The 15,381-nt window shown below is 56.4% G+C and overlaps 2 protein-coding genes across 4 annotated transcripts in view; one reads left to right on the top strand and one right to left on the bottom strand.

The window, feature by feature from the left end:
• LOC138999154 (calpain-8-like) overlaps positions 1 to 6,201 on the bottom strand; it is a 54,994-nt gene extending 48,793 nt beyond the window's left edge. For all 3 annotated transcript variants that reach the window (XM_070401206.1, XM_070401207.1, XM_070401209.1), the window contains exon 1: positions 6,098 to 6,201. The gene's annotated coding sequence lies outside the window, so the exon portion shown is untranslated. The remainder of the gene's footprint in view (positions 1 to 6,097) is intronic.
• The window catches only part of CAPN2 (calpain 2), a 36,249-nt gene that overhangs the window by 1,853 nt on the left and 19,015 nt on the right, over positions 1 to 15,381 (top strand). Inside the window, exons 2-7 of the mRNA XM_070401200.1 lie at positions 2,952 to 3,021; positions 11,247 to 11,365; positions 12,055 to 12,188; positions 13,336 to 13,504; positions 13,853 to 13,936; positions 14,746 to 14,831. Of these exons, the coding sequence (XP_070257301.1) occupies positions 2,952 to 3,021; positions 11,247 to 11,365; positions 12,055 to 12,188; positions 13,336 to 13,504; positions 13,853 to 13,936; positions 14,746 to 14,831 (662 nt within the window). The remainder of the gene's footprint in view (positions 1 to 2,951; positions 3,022 to 11,246; positions 11,366 to 12,054; positions 12,189 to 13,335; positions 13,505 to 13,852; positions 13,937 to 14,745; positions 14,832 to 15,381) is intronic.

Genomic DNA, 15,381 nt, shown 5'->3' with positions numbered 1-15,381 from the left:
TCTCTCCTGGCCAGGCTTAGGAGCCCCCAGCCCAGCATTGTATTCTTTATCACAAACCCTGCTCATTTCCTTCCTGGCACTTTTTCCATTTATAAATATAATCATCTATATTTGCACTTTCTCTGCACTGCGGGGGACCCTGCGTTATATTCATCAATATACCCTCAGTGCCAGGCAGGGTCACTTCCCTTCCAAGGAATGCATGCATGCATTCATTCATTCATTCATTCACTCACCTTCGGTGACATTTATTGAGAACCTATTAAGCTGTCTTAAATGCTTGGGATACACCTGAGAACAAAAAGTCAGTGACGATTTGTGGCTGAGTGAGTGAATGAATGAATGAATGAATGCAGGAATGTAACAAGCCTCAAATGAAGTTATGGTTGTGAGAGGGATAAACAAGAGACTGTATTCACCGTACCTGGCGACAGCACTTGACAGTTTACAAAGTGAATTTGCACACCCATTTCCTTATTCTTTCACTCATTCAGTTAGCACGTATTGAGCACCTCCTATACACCGGGCACAGTGCAGATAGCGTCTGCCTCTAAATTATTAATAACTCTGTATGTAAACTATATGCACTGCCTTCTCACTAGGGGCCCGTGAAAGGAATCGTTGCAAATGCCCGTAGGACTCCTAGACGGGGAGACAGATCTGGGGCCACTGGTGGTGGGGCAGGCTGAGTACTGCACGACCCAGGGCAGAGAGAGCGAGACTTGGAAAGGTTAAGTGTTTGCTCAAGCAGGTGTCCGGGGTGGAGCCAGGACTGTGCCCGGCCTGTGGGCGTTGGCGGCCCACAGCCCACAGCGGCCCTCTCTGCTGCAGTCCTGCTGGGGTCGGGGTCAGGCCAGGGAAACAGACCTGTGTCCACCGGGCTGGGGCCTCAGCAAGTCATTGATGACTTAACAGAGCACTGGGGTGGGACAGACTTCCAACCGGGCAGATGCAGACTGTAGGGGGCACCAGAGTAGGCCCCGGGAACGAAGGGGGGTGTCCTGGTTGCAGATGGGTGCCCGTGGGAAGAGGAAGAGGGGACCTGGGAAGGAAAGCAGGACCTGGGGTTCGAGAGGCTGTTGTTGTAGATGAGCGAACTGGACTGGGTTATGCGTTGAGTCACCGGAGCTCAGCCTCAAACCTGCATCTCCATCCTCCAAATTCAGTGATTGCCATCAACTTCTTCAGCAATAATAATAAGAAGAAGAAGTAACGTTTATAGAGTGTTTGCCAGGGCACACTTACCTAATTATCTCATCTAACTCTCATAACAACCCTAAGTGGTGGGTACGCCTGTCATCACCGTGCCCATTTTGCAGATGAGGAAACTGAGGCTCAAAGAGTATCTTGCAGGGTCATAGAACCCATATAAGAAGTGGCAGAGCCAAGACTCAAACCCAGGGCGTCTGAGGCCCAAGCCCAAGCCCCCAGCCCCTTTCCTCGGACTGTTAGGTCCACGTTTCACCCCATACCCTCCGGGCTGTGCGCACGGTTCAGTTTTCTGAAGCCTCTCTAAGCGCCGCTCTGAACTTTGTCTCCCTTGGAGAGGCTGCCAAGGACGATGTAGGCAAGTTGCAGAAACATAATGGAAAAATCCTCCTGGCATCAGAGCTTGGCGCCCGCAGGATTATCAATCCGATGCTTGGGCTCCCAGTCCTTCCATCCCCGGCCTAAGTGCTCGGCTGGCAGGACCCGGGCAAAGCTGGCCTCGTTTTCCCACTGTCCCTGTCACCTGCCAAACAGACGCCCTGAGCAGGGAAGGGACAAGGCAGAGGCACGGGGGGGGGGGATGTGCTGGGCTGCCCACTGTGGCTCCGGGATGGACGGGGGCCGGATCCCGGTCTCGCCCAGGAAACACGCTGCTTGCCAGAGAGGGGCTCCCCGAGGGACGGTGTGGGGTGGAGTCCCAACCAGGTGGCCCCGGGCTGGGTCGAGAAGCCCAGATCGATGCCCCCACTTCCTCTGTGGCTTTGGGTGGGGCCCTGCAGAATCAGGAAGCACTGAGGGCTGCCTCCATGGAGGACAGAACGGCCCACGGCGGCTTCGCCCAGGCTACTTGAGGGGCGATCCTGAGGCTTTAACAGCCTCAGAGGTTTGTTGCTAATCAATTAGCGGCAGCAGGGAAGCCGGGAGTGTGCATTTTGCCCCAGGGAAGGTCACCTCTAGCCCCGCGCTGCCTGGAACTGGTGAGCAGGGTCACCTTAGACAAGGTCACCTTAGACACGTGGCTTAGCCCCTCAGCCTGTGTCCTCACCTGTGACAGGGGACACCCCCCATCTGTGTTCCGAAAGGACCAGGAGATGCAGCACCAGCACGTACTGACAACAGCCAGTTCACAATTCAGGATGCTTCAAGCACCACGGCCCCATAGACGGAACCAAAAAGCTGGACACGTTCCCGCGGCCTGCACACGTGTGTGCTAGGAACACAGGGATGCCGGTCAGCACCACCAGACAGAGCCCGGCTGACACCTGAATTGCAGAGTAGAAATACTCTGGGACTTAGAAGCGAAGGGAGGAAGTGAGGGCTGGACTCGGAAGGAGGGCTTCATGGAGGAGGTGGCAATGAGTCTTGAAAAGTGGTCAGAGATAGAGAAGGGGAGGAGAGGATGGGGAAGGGAGGAATTCCACGCAAGTGAGACAACTGACATTCAGGGACGGAGGAGAGGGGCTGGCGTGGCGGGTCAGGGAGGGCCCACTGGCCTGCACAGGAGGGTGCTGTGCGGCCCTCGGCGGTTTGGAGCGCTGGGCACTGACTCCCCTTCTCAGCCGGGGTGTCTCCCACCACCCATCGGGCCCCGTGAAGCAGGGTCAGAAGGGGACCCCTTGGCCGTCTGACTGCGGCCACGGGGAGAAGGGGTGCGATGCGCCTGCTGGGAACCGAGGCATCCGAACTGCAGAAGCGCGGGCCTGCTGGGCTGACGGCACTGTGGGGGTCTGTCTCGTCCCCAGGAGATCTGCGATGACCCCCAGTTTATTGTTGGAGGAGCCACCCGCACGGACATCTGCCAAGGAGCCCTGGGTAAGTGGCGGCCCCCAGAGCGCCCTTGGGGTCTCGTCTGCAAGTCTGGGGGGTGAGGGGTGGGGGGAGGGCTGGTCTTGGGCTTCTCTCCCTTCCCAAGCAGCTGGGCCATTTCCATTGCCAGATGCTTCCTGGGATTTCTTGTTCCCCGAGGACCTCGTGTTGAGGCCTCCTGTGTCCCCTGCACTGGGCTGGGTGTTGAGGTCACAAAGATGCTCACACTGGACGACAAAGGGGCTTCTTGCCATCTCCCCTTCTCCCCCCCTCACCCCCCCACACCCACCCCCATGATCTCTGCACCTCCTGGGACCAGTCCTACCCGTGGCCCATGAAACAGTGGGGCTCTGGGCCCAGGCCCGGGGGGAGGACTCCCCAGGCCAGCGACAGCGCTGAGCCCTCAGCTTCTCGGGGTGCAGGAACCGGGATGGTGACTCGGGTGAAGGAAGAGGAAACCCGATGACTGCTCGCTGTGGGGAGGAAGTGAGCGTAGCCGGGTTCTCGGTATTTGCACGATGAGTCGCCCTGGCATCACAACAGTGCGATGCAGCGCTGACCGCAGCAAAGGCAGCCGGAATGTTCCTCTCGGTGGGTGAGACTCCCGGGAGCTGAACCTCGAGGGTCAGAGGCTGCGCATAGAACCCGCCCTCAATTTTTCTGACTCGTCATAAGCAGGGCCCGAGGTCGCCGGAGAGTCCTATTTACTCTGATAAATCAAAACCTTGCTTCCTGCCATCACCTCCGCTCACTGCTCACACTGGTCCAGGGGTAGGGAACTTTTTTTCTGCCAAGGGCCATTTGGGTATTTATTATTTTTTTAAACAATTTTAAAATATATATCTTATTGATTTTTTTACAGAGAGGAAGGGAGAGGGATAGAGAATTAGAAACATCAATGAGAGAGAAATATCGATTCAGCTGCCTCCTGCACACCTCCTGCTGGGGATGTGCCCGCAACCAAGGTACATGCCCTTGACCGGAATCGAACCTGGGACCCTTCAGTCCGCAGGCCGACGCTCTATCCACTGACCCAAACCGGTCAGGGCCCATTTGGATATTTATCACATCAAATCGAAATTATCAGCTTAAAAATTAGCCTGCTGTTTTTGGCCAAACATTTAATGAACTCACCCCTAATGCCTTGGCAGGGCCAGACCAAAGGATTCTGTGGGCCTTCTATGGCCCTCGGGCCGGACGTTCCCCACCCCTGCACGACTAGTCCCTCAGTAACAACACTGATCATCTTGAATGGTACCTCCTTTCCGGGCCCACCTAGAGATTCTGACACTCGGAGTAATAACCGCTAATGTTTATTGAGAGCCAGACACTAAGCTGCGAGGGCAGGACTCTAAGGAGGCATGATTACAGCTGACCCTCAAACAGCACAGATTTAAACTTACACACAGATTTTTTTCCAATAAATAGGTCCAGTACTATAAATGCATTTTCTCTTCCTTTTGATTTTTTAGTAACATCTTATTTTCTCTAGCTTACTTTATTGTAAGCATCCAGTATATAAAACACACAGCAGACAAAATATGTGTTCCTAGACTGTCTATGTTATCAGTAAACTATTAGCAGTTACGTTCTGGGGGGAGCCCAAGTTATTTATACGCAGATTTTCAACTGTGGAAGGGTCAGGGTCCCTAACCCCCGAGTTACTCGAGGGTCAGCTGTTCGCCCATTTTACAGGTGAGGACACTGAGGCCTGGGGAGTAACTCGCTTAAGGTCCCCGCACGGCTGAGGTGGGCGCCGGGGATACAATGCAGACAGCCTGACGCCAGGCCTGTGTGTTTAACCCCGGAGTTGGATTCCTCAGGGCAGCTGTGTGAGTCATCGGGGTGGGCACCCTGGGGCCCAGAGGTGGGAGGTGGGGGAGGGAATGCTTTCAAGGAGACCGTGACCCGGGGTGGAGGGCTGGGCGGGCAGAACCAGCTGTCTGAGCTCAGCCTCTGGGCAGATTCCTGAGATGCCAGGCACATTCCGACCTGAGAAAACACACACACCTCCACTGCCCGTCTTCCCACCGCACAGGCGATGGAAGCGGGGGTCCTTGGGCACCTAAGCTGGGGGCTGCTGGGAGGTCCACCCAACCAGGGAGGGACTCAGAGGCTAACGGGCTGGGAGCTGCTGCTGACTCGGACCAACCCAGAGACCGCACCGGGGCTAACTTTCCGGTGCTATCTCAGCTGCACTAAATGCCACGCCTGGACTGAATAAACACCCACTTCAAAGCGTTATGACCTCTGAGCCAGTAACAAACAGAGGACTGAAGTCCCGCGTCAATGCTGTCAGGCCGTTTGGAGAGGATTTGGAGAGCAGACAAGCAGAGCCTACATCCCTGGGTAAAATTCCCCAAGAGAGGCACCAAGTCAGATAGGAAGCTGATTACATCAAGTCTTCTTAAAGCTCTTTTTTTTTTTAAGCCTCAGGCAAGGGTATTTGTGGGTTTTTAAAATTGATTATTTAGGGAGAGAGGAAGGGGGAAAGGAGAGAGGGAGAGGGAGAAGGACGGGGAGAAGGTTGCCTCCGTCCACTCCCCAACCCGGGATAGAATCTGAAACCTAGGCATGTGCCCTGACCAGGAACCGAACCTGCCACCTTCTGGTGTTTGGGATGATGCTCCAATCAACCGAGCCCCCCGGCCAGGGCTTGGCCTTTTGTTACGATGAAGCAGGAGAGAGAGAAAGTGACTTGTTCTCAAGTCACTCCTTGTGCCCGACACCGAGCAGCGCCTTGTGCTGGAGGGTCAGGCACCTGAGTTGGTCTTTGCTCTCAGTACAGTAATACACACCTGTCCCCTGCAGCCCAGAGCGCAGCTCATAGCGTTTTTCACCGTGCTCGCTCATGTAATCACCCCAACTCTGAGCATTTCCACCACACCACACAGATAAGCAGACTGAGGCAGGAGGTGGGGGCAGGGGGCACACGTAAGGCCACACAGCTAAAAACTGCCAGAATGAAGAACGCTGCTCTGATGTTACATCTCCCTGAGCTCTTTCCCTAACCCCACGCTCCCTCCGAGTTGCTGTGATGAATGTGGAGGTGAAATTCTCAAAGCAAAACCTACTCACTCACCTGCACGTTCCACCCGGAGACCCGGTGCCCCAGGGGGCCTGGGCAGGGCTGTCCTTGGACTTGGCGGTCGCCCTGCCGGCCTTCCCAGCGCTGCCCGGCCATGGCCAGCCCCCAGCGCCCTCCCCCTTACCCAGAAGGCTCGGAGCCTCACCCAATCATTCAAACCACGTGTGCAGAACTGTGCCTACAGACCGTGAGCCGCCTGCACGCAGACCTGGGGGTCAGGGGAGGAACAGCCACCTGGAGGCAGCCAGAAACCCAGGCTCCCGCTGAATGCGGCTCTGTAATTGCTGTGGAACCTGTCCTTAGAGATAATCGGAGCCACAAAATTTAAAAGCTCAGCTCCTCCTGCCTGCCCTTCCTCTGGGCCACTCCTTTCTCACTACCCGGCCCCTGGCCCCTGGGGCTCACAGCTCCAGGTCACTGTAACCTGGCAGATCTCAGAGGTGGGTCACCCCAACTCTACCCCCAGAGTCACAAGGCCCCCAGAACACCTACTGGGAAGAGGCTGGCCCCAGGGTGCCCCTGCCCACAGCCCAGCTCAGCAGAGGGTGGGAGAGGCAAGACCGATGGGAAAAGCCCACAGAAAGCGGGGCCTGAGGAAGTTTCCAGTTCCTGCTCCCTCCACCGCTTGCTTACTAGCCTGGGTGGCTTTGACAGGTTACCCAAGCTCTCTGGGCCTCAGTTTCCTCTTCTGTAAAATGGGAATAATGACAATACTCCCGGGGCTGGGTGAAAAGTGAGATTCGTATAGGCAACCCCGTAGAGTCCTCAACCAATTTAGGGGCCGCGATTATTACTGAGTTCAGCAACGTGCAAAGTCCCTTCGCCAAATCATAGCAGAAGAGAGAGAGGATGGGAGGGAAAGGGGAAAAGGAGATGAGCAGGTCTTCATCTCTAAAAACTCATGTCAGAAGGGAAGGGCCAGGAGGGGGAGGCAAACCTGGGGCCTGTACGTGGGTGGCACTCGGCGGGGGGGGACAAATATACGAGGAGACGAATGTGGAGGGGGCAGGTGCACACTCTTCGTTTTGCAGAATTGTGGGGTGCAGGCTCGATCCCCAGTGTGGGGCCTGCAGGAGGCAGCCGATCAATGATTCTCATCATTGATGTTTGTTCTCTCTCTTCCTCTCCCTTCCTCTCTGAAATCAATAAGAATATATTAGAAAAAAAAAAAAGGACTAGAAAAGTGTTGGCTGGTGTGATGGAGAAAGTAAATGCATTTTTTTCTCTTAAAAGCAGTTGTCTCATCCCCCCCCCCCCCCCCCGCAGCTCCCCTCCCCCCTCTGTGTCCGCCTCCCAGCAGCCCCTCCCAACTGGAGAGATGCCTGCCTCCATGAGTCATCACTTCCTCTGACTTTTCTGGCTGTCAATGTTCTTTCGCAGACTTTCTCCCCTGGGGCTGCTGTCCCGCTCTCCTTCCTGCTGCATCTAGAGCAGTGGTTCTCAACCTTCCTCATGCCGAGACCCTTTAACACAGTTCCTCATGTGGTGGTGACCCCAATTTCATGGTTACAAATTGAACATCATTAAAGCATAGTGATTAATCACAAAAACAATATGTAATTATATACGTGTTTTCTGATGGTCTTAGGCGACCCCTGTGAAAGGGTCGTTCGACCCCCAAAGGGGTCGCGACCCACAGGTTGAGAACCGCTGGTCTAGACAGTGTCCTAAACAGGGCAGGGGTGAACCTCGAACCCTAACAACCCCAGGCCCTTGTCTTGCCCCGGCCGCCCCAGGCTTGGCCACCACACAGCGCGGTTCCAGCCTCGGCCGGTCCCCTGTCTCTGAGCTGGGAGGGTTGGACCAGACCCTCCTAAGGCCCCACCACCGCTGACTCCTGTGACTCCAAAATCGGCCCCTTCCCCGCCAGCAGCCCCCTCCCCCTGCGTCCCCCCGAAAACGGGGCTTCAACTCACATTTGTGAGCTCAAGGGCCAAGGAACCTGCTCAGTCCATGTTGGTGCCCGCCTTTAGCTGCCCAGCCTCAGGGAGACTTTTTCCAGGAAGTCAGGGAAATAGATGCCCTCCCGCTGGTCCCTCCCGGAGATGAGGAAGAATTCGGAGGAGGAGGAGGAGGAGGAGGAGGAGGAGGAGGAGGAGGAGGAGGAGGAGGAGGGAGGACTTTCACACCAGAGTCCAGGCCAGGGACACCCTCCTCTCCTGCGGGGTCTGTGAGGCCGGGACCAGGGGAGGAAGGGTGTGGGTTGGACAGCCTGGCAGGCAGGTGCTGTGGGCTGGAGTCCTGGCAGATTAAAGCTCTGACCTCAGGCAGTGACCCTGGGGATCTCGGTTGGTTGGCTGCAGGGAAAGGGGCACAAAGGTGAAACCTGCACCAGGTGGCTCCCTCCTGGCCCAGCTGACACGGACACGGACACGCCAGGCAGCTGCCTGGGGGGACCCCCTGCTGAGTGCCTGGAAGTTGCCGCCCAAGTTCAGAGTGTGAGTGTGAGCCTTAGGCCTCCGCACCCTCCTCTCCCCCCTTCCCTCTGGCTTTGGGGGCCGGAAGGGAGAGGGGACCCCGGGTTCGCATCTGTGAGCAGCCACAGGAGGCTGAAGGCCTCCTGGGTATGGGATGTGAGTGGGGCACCCCCCCTCTCTCCACAGCCGCTGATGTAAACGCGTCGTGATTTGCGTGGGGGGATTCCGGCCTGGGGTGCCCGTTCCTGGGCCGCTGCCAGGCGTGAAACATCTGCAGAAGGGACAGCCCCTGTGACTCATCAGCCGCCATCACACAGGCCTGGGCTCCTGGCAGGGCGGATACTTCCTCTAGGGCAGTGGTTCTCAACCTTCCTCATGCCGAGACCCTTTCATACAGTTCCTCATGTTGTGGTGGCCCCCAATTTCATTGTTACAAATCGAACATCATTAAAGCATAGTGATTCATCACAAACACAATATGTAATTATATATGTGTTTTCCGATGGTTTTAGGCGACCCCCTGTGAAAGGGTCGTTCGACCCCCCAAAGGGGTCACGACCCACAGGTTGAGAACCGCTGCTCTAGAGCCGGCCCTCCACCAGCTTCCAGGGGTGGCCCTGGCTCCGCAGGACTTCTGTCCCCTGCCTTCCAAAGCTGGGGCTCTGGTGGCCCAGGTGGCCTCCCTCCCTGGGGGGCAGGTGGTCCTAGCAGGCAGAGTGTCAGGTCTGCTGGCCACGGCGGACACCAGGGTCTCAGAAAGGGCCCAGCTCAGCTGGAAGCAGCATCTGTATCTGGTTGGGCTGTCACTGACCCAGCTGTCCCCATGGCCCGCGGAGGAACAAGTCCCTAAGGGACAGGGCAGCAGATTCATCCCACATTTTGATCTCTACAGTCTGAAAGGGGAAAGATGATATTTCAGCTCAGTTTTGCTTTATGTTTCTCTTACAATGAGTGAGGGTGAGCCCCTTTAATATGTGTGAGACATGGCCCTAGCTCAGCCGTGGGCAAACTACGGCCCATGCCCGTTTGAAATGAATAAAACTAAAAAAAAAAAAAAAAAGACCGTACCCTTTTATGTAATGATGTTTACTTTGAATTTATATTAGTTCACACAAACACTCCATCCATGCTTTTGTTCCGGCCCTCCGGTCCAGTTTAAGAACCCATTGTGGCCCTCGAGTCAAAAAGTTTGCCCACCCCTGGTCTAGCTGGTCTGGCTCAATGGTTAGAGTGTCTGCCTTCGGACTGAAGGGTCCCAGGTTCGATTTGGCCAAGGGCATTCGATCCCCAGTAGGGGGCGTGCACGAGGCAGCCAATCAATGATTTTCTCTCATTGATGTTTCTCTCTCTCCCCCTTACTCTCTAAAATCAATAAAGTATATTTAAAAAAATAAAATGTGTGAGACAGCAACTTTTCCTTTCTTCCACAGCTCGGCTCTGTCTTTGCCCATTTTTCTACTGATCCCTCATTTTTTTCTCTGTTTCTATAAAGTTTATAACTATTGTTCTGGGATCTGAGTAACAGATATTTCTGAGTAACAGATATTTTTCCATTATTTTCATAGTTTGACTTTGCTGATTGTGAGGTTTGCTTTACCGTGTCTTTTTATTTTTTTACTTTGATGTAGTTAAAGTCATCATCGAAGAATTCTGTGACTTCCAGTTTACAATTTGGTAGCTGAGCTCCACTCTGAGGTTATAATAGAATTCTCCGCTGGTCTCTTCCAGAATGTTTATGGACTTATGCAAATAATTACATTTATAATATCATCATAATGTAAATATATCATCATAACGTAAATATAAATTAAAATATATGATATCAATACATAAATATATAATAAATATGCAAATACAAGTCTAGATTTATCATACTTCTGTGACTATAGTAAAATATATATTTAAGATTGATAATGTTAAATGTTTATAGATAAATATTATTGCAGTTAGAATTTAGCCCTGTGACAAGATGAGCTATGACTTGATTTTTTTTCTAAGTGGCTACTCGGCTGTTGCAATTCTACTTGTGAATCATCTATCTTTCCTAGTTCCTGCGTGTGGAGCTGTTTCCGGGCCTCTATTCTGTGCCGTTCACCTGTCTGTGTCCTTACGCACAAGTTCAGTGTTGTTTTAATCCCTCCGGCTTTGCCTGTTCTGAATATCTGACAGGCAGACTCCCTTGCCTTTGAGAATTTTTCTGGCTAAGCTTTATGTTTAGTTTTCTCCTATTTATAAACGTCAGAATCAGCTGAGTTCCAAAATTTTTTTTAAAAAATCCTCTTGCTATTTTTATTGGGATTGCATTAAATTTAGAGACTAACTTAAGAGGAAGTGGCATTTTTACGATGGTGACTCTAGCCGAGGACATGGGCCACTTTTTAAGTCGGTAAACGATCGCCCCGAAGAGGTACAGCCTTCGACCACTCCCCACCCCTCACGTCTCTTCCTCTCGCTCAAGCTCACCTTTGGCCCCTCTGTTCTCAGAAGCCCCAGCTGCCCAGCGGGCTCCTCACTCCTTAGTTCCTCACCCCAGGCCCAGCTGGGTGAGGACAAGGCCTGCGACCACACGGTTCTGGGTCTCGGAACTGAATTCTCCCGTCACCACCAATGACTGTCCCAACAAAACTCTCCCGCAGCCTGGCCCTCCTCCTGCCTGAGGCGGGGCCAGGGCTTCCAGGTGCAGAGGCCGACAAGGTGCTGAACATCCCCGCACGCTGTGCCCACAGGTGACTGCTGGCTGTTGGCAGCCATCGCCTCCCTCACCTTGAACGAAGAAGTCCTGGCGAGAGTCGTCCCCTTAAACCAGAGCTTCCAGGAAAACTACGCCGGGATCTTCCACTTCCAGGTGACTTAGCGGTTGGTCCAAGCTTCTCCTCCACAGGGCCTGGGGGTGGGGGCAGGGCCTGGGGGTGGGAGCAGGGTCTGGAGGCAGGGCCTGAGGGCAGGGCCTGGGGGTGGGAGCAGGTCCCCTGGTGTGGCCAGAGAGCTCAGTCCCCAGAGTTTGCATACACCTGTGAGCAATGCAGTTTGCAAAGGACAGAGAAGCAGCAGAAAGCTCCTGCCTGCTCCTGACCCAGGGCCCTGTGAGGGTGGCCAGGGGGCCCTGGTTCAGGCAAAGAGGGAGGCAGATAGAACAGGTGCTCAGGGAGTAATTGGGGGGTTAAAAAGGTTATTATTTGGGGTCTGAACCCCAGTGTTAAGGAGCTGCTCACTGCCCTTTTATGCTGGTCAATGAGAAATGTTCGTAAAAGCTGAAGGGGCAGGGCGGAGTGCTGGCGGGGGGGTGTGGTGGGGGGGGGCGGGGTGGGGACCAGGGCTGCTGTCTCGGCCTCTTGGTGGGGTCCTGCCCGCAGGAGGGGGTTTAGAAGGAAAGCTGCGCCAGGCGACTCAGCTCAGCCAACCCTGGGGTCGTCCTCCACCTCAGATGGTTTTGTAGGAGAAGGGGGGTGGGGAGGGACAGATGCAGCTGAGGCTCCTGCGGGTCCCCGTGCGGCCCCCCGCTGCTCCAGCCACCCCTTCCCTCCCTGTGCCCAGTTCTGGCAGTACGGCGAGTGGGTGGAGGTGGTGGTGGACGACAGGTTGCCCACCAAGAACGGGGAGCTGCTGTTCGTGCACTCGGCAGAGGGCAGCGAGTTCTGGAGCGCGCTGCTGGAGAAGGCCTACGCCAAGTGAGTGCCGCGGTCCCTGTGGCAGCGCCAACCCCCTCCCCCGCCCCGCCCCCCCCCCCCCCCCAGCACCCCCCAGCTGCCCTGGATTCCAGAAACAGCAGCAACCACTCCCAGGAGACTTTGAGAAACAGACCTATCCTATCGAAGGGCTTCTTGGGCCCAAACCGGGCTCTGAATTCAAGGCGATCATGCATGCAGGGCCTGGCCTCGTTACGAAACTGCCCAGTGACCACTAGGCCATTGTCACCGCGGGCACAGGAACGGATCATGGCGCTGAGCAGGCCGGCTGCTACCCCTGGCAGGTCACAGTGCATTTTTGCCAGCTGAGCACAGCAGAGCCTTCTTGCCAATGGGACAAACCATCCATTGCAGGGTATGAACAGGAGGGAAGTTTGCCCGGGACATACGGTATCTCTGATCAGAAACGGTTTCCATGATCTTCCCAGCTGTGTCCCACCCCACGAGGCCCAAAGCCCAGGCGTCCAGGGTGCAACACTGCCCATTGCCAATGGGAAGGCCCACATCAGCCCCCCCCCTCATCAGGCCCCCCAGAAAGGCCTCGTCCTGGCCATGCGGTCTGGGCTCAGTCCATCAAAGTGACCGGCTCTCAGGCGCCGGGGTCTCTGTTCTTACTGCCCCTGCCAGCGAGGAGGGCGGGGACCCACACACCCCGCTGTGAGGATCTAGCCCTCAGAGCCACTCCTCGGTCAAGTGCTCAAACAGCAGAGTTAGCAGAGCCCCAGGGCGCCCCGAGTCCCAGTGCACTGCCTGTGCTTGGGAAAGTGCCTTCGTTATTGAATTGTTGTCGTTTTTCAAGCTACAAATGCCAAACAGCCAACTGGCAGCCCTCCCCTCTCCTGTCACGAGTAGGAAGGATCAATACGGGAGGTGGGACCACAAAATCACCAGGGCCTTCCAACTCTCAGCTGCTGTGAGGTTTTCAAAAAAACCTTTCAAAGTACCAGGGAAACGGTAGCTGTGGAGACGGTAACTTGGAGGCAAGGACAGGAGAATCTGGGCAGAGGGTCCCTGGAGCATCCAATGAAGGCCCCCAGGGGTTGCTAGGCAACAGCCAGGCTGCATCCAGAAGGGGAAGCATTGAGAGGCGATGAGTCAGGTGGCGGCAGGACCTCTTCCCCTCCCGTAGGATCAACGGGTGCTATGAAGCGCTCTCAGGGGGCGCCACCACCGAGGGCTTCGAGGACTTCACGGGAGGCATCGCCGAGTGGTACGAGCTGAAGAAGGCCCCGGCCGACCTGTTCAGGATCATCCAGAAGGCTCTGCAGAAAGGCTCTCTGCTGGGCTGCTCCATCGATGTGAGTGCGGGCCTCCCTGCCCCCCCGCCCCCCACCTATCCGCTCCGGTCCGGTCTGCTCTGGCCCGAGTGAGCCCCCAACAGCGCCCCAGGGAACCCACTGCCGCAATGTGCAACTCTGGCCCAGCCCTGCCCACCTTAGCGAGCATCGCCTGGAACCCAGGGGTTGCTAGGCAACAGTCAGTCCCCCCCCCCCCGAGGCCACGCCCTCCGCGGGCCACGCCCCTGCAGTAGTGGAGCCCGCATCCGAATCCCAGTGAGCGATGGGGGAGGGGTGGGGGCAGGCAGGGTGCGCCCAACCCGGCTGATCCCCCCCCCTCCCCCCCCCCCCCCGCCCCCGCGTTCCCAGATCACCAGCATTGCGGACTCGGAGGCCATCACGTACCAGAAGCTGGTGAAGGGGCACGCGTACTCCGTCACCGGAGCCGAGGAGGTAACGCCCGCGGGGATTTTCAGGGGGTTCGCTCCCTAACGTAACACAAAGGCCAAAGCACGCTTATGGCTGTGACTGCCCAGGGCGGGGGCGGGGGGGAGGGGGGCGATTCCCGCAGTTGTTTTCTGAATAGGCCTCGCATTCCTGAGGTCCAGGCAGGACTCGCTGGGCGTCCTGGCCTCTCCCTCCGGGTGCCGCCCTATGCTGACCGGTGCTGCCCTCTGCTGCCCGGTGCTGCCCCCTGCTGCCCGGTGCTGCCCCCTGCTGCCCGGTGCTGCCCCCTGCCGCCCTCTGCCGGCCGCAGGCTCCGAGCCCGGCGCTGGGGTTTTACTTGGTTTTAGAACCACCTTACTCTATGGACCAGTTACAAGAAAGAAAGGACACTTTCCTCTGCTTAGTGTTTGACACGCTATTGACTCCCTGTGTATGTCTCCCCCAAATACCCTTTATAGAGCACCCCCCCCATCCAGGATTCAGTCAACAGCCATGCACCGCATTGCTTACCATGCATCACCAGCTTCCCTGAGCTCCTGTGACACATGCATCCTATCAGCCAGTTAAACTGAGGCTCAGAGGTCAGGTGTCAACGCAGAGTCCAGAACAAATGCATGTGTGCCCCGGGCTCTCGGAGCGCGGGGTCCTGAGAGCCGTCACAGCTGGGCAGCAGGGGGGCCCCGCCTTTTTGTGGATCCCCTCCTCCGCCCCCTTATAACATGGACTCAACCCCCGGGGCTCAAGGAGGCGGCTCTGGGCCCGAGAACCCCCAGGCCTGGCTTGAACTCGACCCCTCCCTCCCTGCCCTGCTGCAGGTGGAAAGCCGAGGAAGCCTGGAGAAGCTGATCCGCATCCGGAACCCCTGGGGAGAGGTGGAGTGGACCGGGAAGTGGAATGACAAGTGAGGAGCACAGCTGGGGCTGGGCGGGTGCGTCCTGCTGGGAGGCTCTGGGGAAAGGAGGGAATGAGCCCCGGGAGCACGGGCCATGCCGAGTGGGGTCCACGGGCAGGGGGTCCTTCGAAGGCGCTTTTAACCAGCACATCCTGGCCACCGGCGCCTTTATAAGGCCCAGGGCCCCTGTTGGTGCTCATTCCTTTCATCCTCCCGAGCTTCGCCCCTCCCTCGCTCAGGTTCTCCTGCTATTGGACTTTCAGGGGGGAAATGCCCCTCTCTTCCCCCAAGCGCTTGTTCTGGTCCAAGGACGTAAACTTTGTGCCTAAGACCAGAGAGAAGCCTTTCCTTCCGGTGATTTCCGGGGCTCCCTGGTGGGGTTACACCTTCGACTGGGTCCCAGGTGAGCCCCTCACGTGACCTTCCCCCTCCTCCGCCACCACCCAGCACCCGCAGTTCTAACACCTTCTCCCTGGCCACTACCACGGGTCGGCCGTCAGATTGTCAGTGACCCCTTGAAATTGCTGCCAGTGCCTGGCCGGCGTGGCTCAGTGGCTGA

This window comes from Myotis yumanensis, unplaced genomic scaffold (genome assembly GCF_028538775.1).
Source record: "Myotis yumanensis isolate MYYU_CA2020_CCGP unplaced genomic scaffold, mMyoYum1.0.hap1 SCAF_22, whole genome shotgun sequence".
Taxonomy (NCBI): domain Eukaryota; kingdom Metazoa; phylum Chordata; class Mammalia; order Chiroptera; family Vespertilionidae; genus Myotis; species Myotis yumanensis.
This window is presented reverse-complemented; position numbering and strand designations above follow the sequence as displayed.